The sequence below is a fragment of the Colletotrichum aenigma genome (genome assembly GCF_013390185.1).
Source record: "Colletotrichum aenigma strain Cg56 chromosome Unknown KSG_Cg56_contig08, whole genome shotgun sequence".
NCBI lineage: Eukaryota > Fungi > Ascomycota > Sordariomycetes > Glomerellales > Glomerellaceae > Colletotrichum > Colletotrichum aenigma.
This window is the reverse complement of record NW_023500914.1, coordinates 1,205,286-1,208,101: the sequence shown is the minus strand read 5'-3', so window position 1 is coordinate 1,208,101 and position 2,816 is coordinate 1,205,286. Positions and strand designations below refer to the sequence as shown.

Genomic DNA, 2,816 nt, shown 5'->3' with positions numbered 1-2,816 from the left:
GCAGGCTCATTCATATAATTAATGCCCGAGTGTATGAGCCCACGGCATCTAGTTGGCTGCTACCAACTTCGTGTTTTCTGCTCGGGGCGAAGTAAAGTAGGACTCGGTCCTTGACCCCGCTCTGGAGAAGACGCTATGTACGGGACGCGGAGAAGATGAAGTCTAGATCTGGCGAGTAGATAGCTTGGTGGACACTAGAGCGGTCAGGTTAGCAAGGAGGCTGTACAGGTCAGGTGCAGCCTCGCTTGACGCCTGTTGCCGCGTCTGACTCAACAGAAGCAGAAGTCACGGGAAGAAGACAGTACCTGGCTCATGAGGAGCGCTGAAGCAAGTGTCCGCCGAAAACCTTGCACCCGAAGCTAGGACTGTTCAGCAAAACAACAACCCAAGCTTCATCATCGTCACCATTATCGAACCAACATCCAGAAACAGGTTGGGTGCAGTGTGGCTGTACAGAGCATCTCGGGCACTTGTACCTCCACTTAGTGGCAAGATACGTAGGCGATTTCAGCACCACCCAAGCTTACTCTCCAGCAGCTTCATTGGATAAAAGCCAGCGCGGCCCAGCCAAGGTCCAGGATCTCTGCGCCAACTACAATCCCGCCGACCCGCCAACGACAGACGGCCCAGAGCATTTGGAGAACACCCGTCGTCAACCGTGATCGGCGTTTTCATCCTCCGACACAGATGGCTACCCTTGTCGACGACGTCAACTCCACCTCAACCGCCGTCAAGATGGCGCCCTCTACGCTCGACCTGTTCATGTTGACGTTCAATGCCGCCAAAAACTTTATCAATGTTGCCGTTTTTGCATCCCATCTGCACACAGCTTTCCAGCAGAATGGAACGGCTCTCCCTGACCTCGTCGTCTTGTGAGTTGCATGCCCTCGTGACCACCCGATTTCGCCCAATGCTGGGCTCGCAAAGGCATGATGAAGAGCTAACAGACGACGTTTTACAGCTCTCTGCAAGAGTTTGCTCCGATGACATACTCCTTCATCGGCGGCTATTTCTTGAGTCCGTACTTCGCCCGATACGAGGAGGCCTTGAACATTGCTGCCACCAGATACACCTCCTCAGGCGCCAGCGCTTCCTCCTCCGACGACACGATCACGGTGCAGCCTACAGCGGCGCCACTAGTGCGACCATACACTCTTATTCGCTCTCGCAATGTCGGTATGACCGGCATCATGCTCTTTGCACGCAACCCCGAGTCGATTCTGCGCGTGGAGGAGGCCGAGGTCGGGTTTGGTGCTGCGGAGATGGGCAACAAGGGTGCCGTAGCGCTGCGCGTGTTGTACGAAGGCAAGGCCGCAGATGGCGGGAAGAAGACGACAGAGCTCACATTCGTGGCTACGCATCTTGCCGCAATGGAGTGGAATTTGCCTCGGAGAAATGCCAACTGGGCGGCCATCATGCGCAGCATGACGTTTGAGAACCCGGATAATATCCTTAGCCCGAAGAAGCACGCCCTCAGCGCAGCCGGAGGAGGCCAGGCGGACGGTGCAGGCGAGGAAGGTGTGCATCTTCTGCACGACGACCACCACGAGCAGAGCTTGGCCCTTCAGGAACGCCTGCAGGACATTTCTGTCTTCAAGCCGACCTCCCACCTCTTTGTCGGCGGCGATCTCAACTACCGAATCTCTACCACCAGCCCACCGCCAATGGCGACGTTCCCGAGTCTCGACCCAGAGAGCGAGCACTTCTATTCCCACTTCTTCCCCCTGGACCAGCTGACGCGAGAGCGACTGGCTGGCAGGACACTGCACGGCATGAGCGAGGCGGAGGTTAAGTTTCCTCCAACCTACAAGTACGAAGTACTCCCCGAGGACGACACACGCCTCAAGGTCGACGGCGTCGAAGACGTGCCGTGGTTCTTTGCCCCCCACCGCTACCCCAGCTGGACAGACCGTATCCTGTTCCTTGACGTCCCCGGATGGGCCAAGGAGAAGTCAAAGATCGATGTCAAGACGTACGAAGCGATGCCCGTCGTCCGCAGCTCGGACCACAGAGCCGTGTACCTCAGGGCGGCAGTGCCGTTGCTGACCGAGGACGAGCTGGCTCCGGCTGGCGCGGTACAGGCGAGCGGTACTTCAGACCCTCGGCTCGTGTTGCCAGTGGCGATTGATCCCGAGGCCTGGGAGCGGCGAGCGGCGGCGAGAAGGAAGGAGGTTCTCGCCGGCTGGAGCATGTTCTTGTGGTCTACCAAGGAGGGCGCGCTGGTGCTCGCGACGCTGCTTGCCGTGGGTGCCGGTGCTTGGTGGTTTAGCCAGTGAGGGCGGTTTGATACCCTGTTGACGAGTTTCTGCTTGTTTTTACTTTTTTTTACACACAGATACACGACGGAAGAAGTCGCACGATATGAGATGAGAGGGGGCTGGTTAGGAGAAGAAGGAGCATTTGTAAAGGCGCGACGATGCATTGATACAAGCACGAGCATGAATATAGCAATTGAGTTATGTTGAGATGGCGAAAATAGTGTGGAGTGCTGATTAAGTTGAAGCTCAGTCCACACCTTGCTCACCTCCATATGTGCCTCGTGCAGGTTGTGGTTATTTCAAAGCCATAGCGGATATTGCACGGCTATGCTTCGTGTACGAACTACTTATTTCACGGACGATAATAACGACGACGACGACGACGACGACGACGACGGCAGTAGTAAAGAAGAGTAAGGTATACAACTACAGGAAAAGTAGTCGCTTTAGCACGGGGAAAATAGACGGTCTCTTTGCAAAGACCGTTCTTGCGCTTGTGTTGTTGAGAGTTCCATCTCATCGCGGGATGGCCCATGGTTACCATGCTCTCGTCAAGTG

The 2,816-nt window shown here is 55.9% G+C and overlaps 1 protein-coding gene across 1 annotated transcript; it reads left to right on the top strand.

The window, feature by feature from the left end:
* Positions 1 to 687: 687 nt before the first annotated feature.
* IP5P15 (Type II inositol polyphosphate 5-phosphatase 15) lies at positions 688 to 2,276 on the top strand (the record flags this gene model as incomplete). The annotated part of the gene is made up of 2 exons (XM_037327095.1): positions 688 to 872; positions 962 to 2,276. The coding sequence occupies 2 exons, from the start codon at positions 688 to 690 to the stop codon at positions 2,274 to 2,276; spliced, it is 1,500 nt and encodes a 499-aa protein (XP_037173652.1).
* Between the last annotated feature and the right edge of the window lie 540 nt (positions 2,277 to 2,816).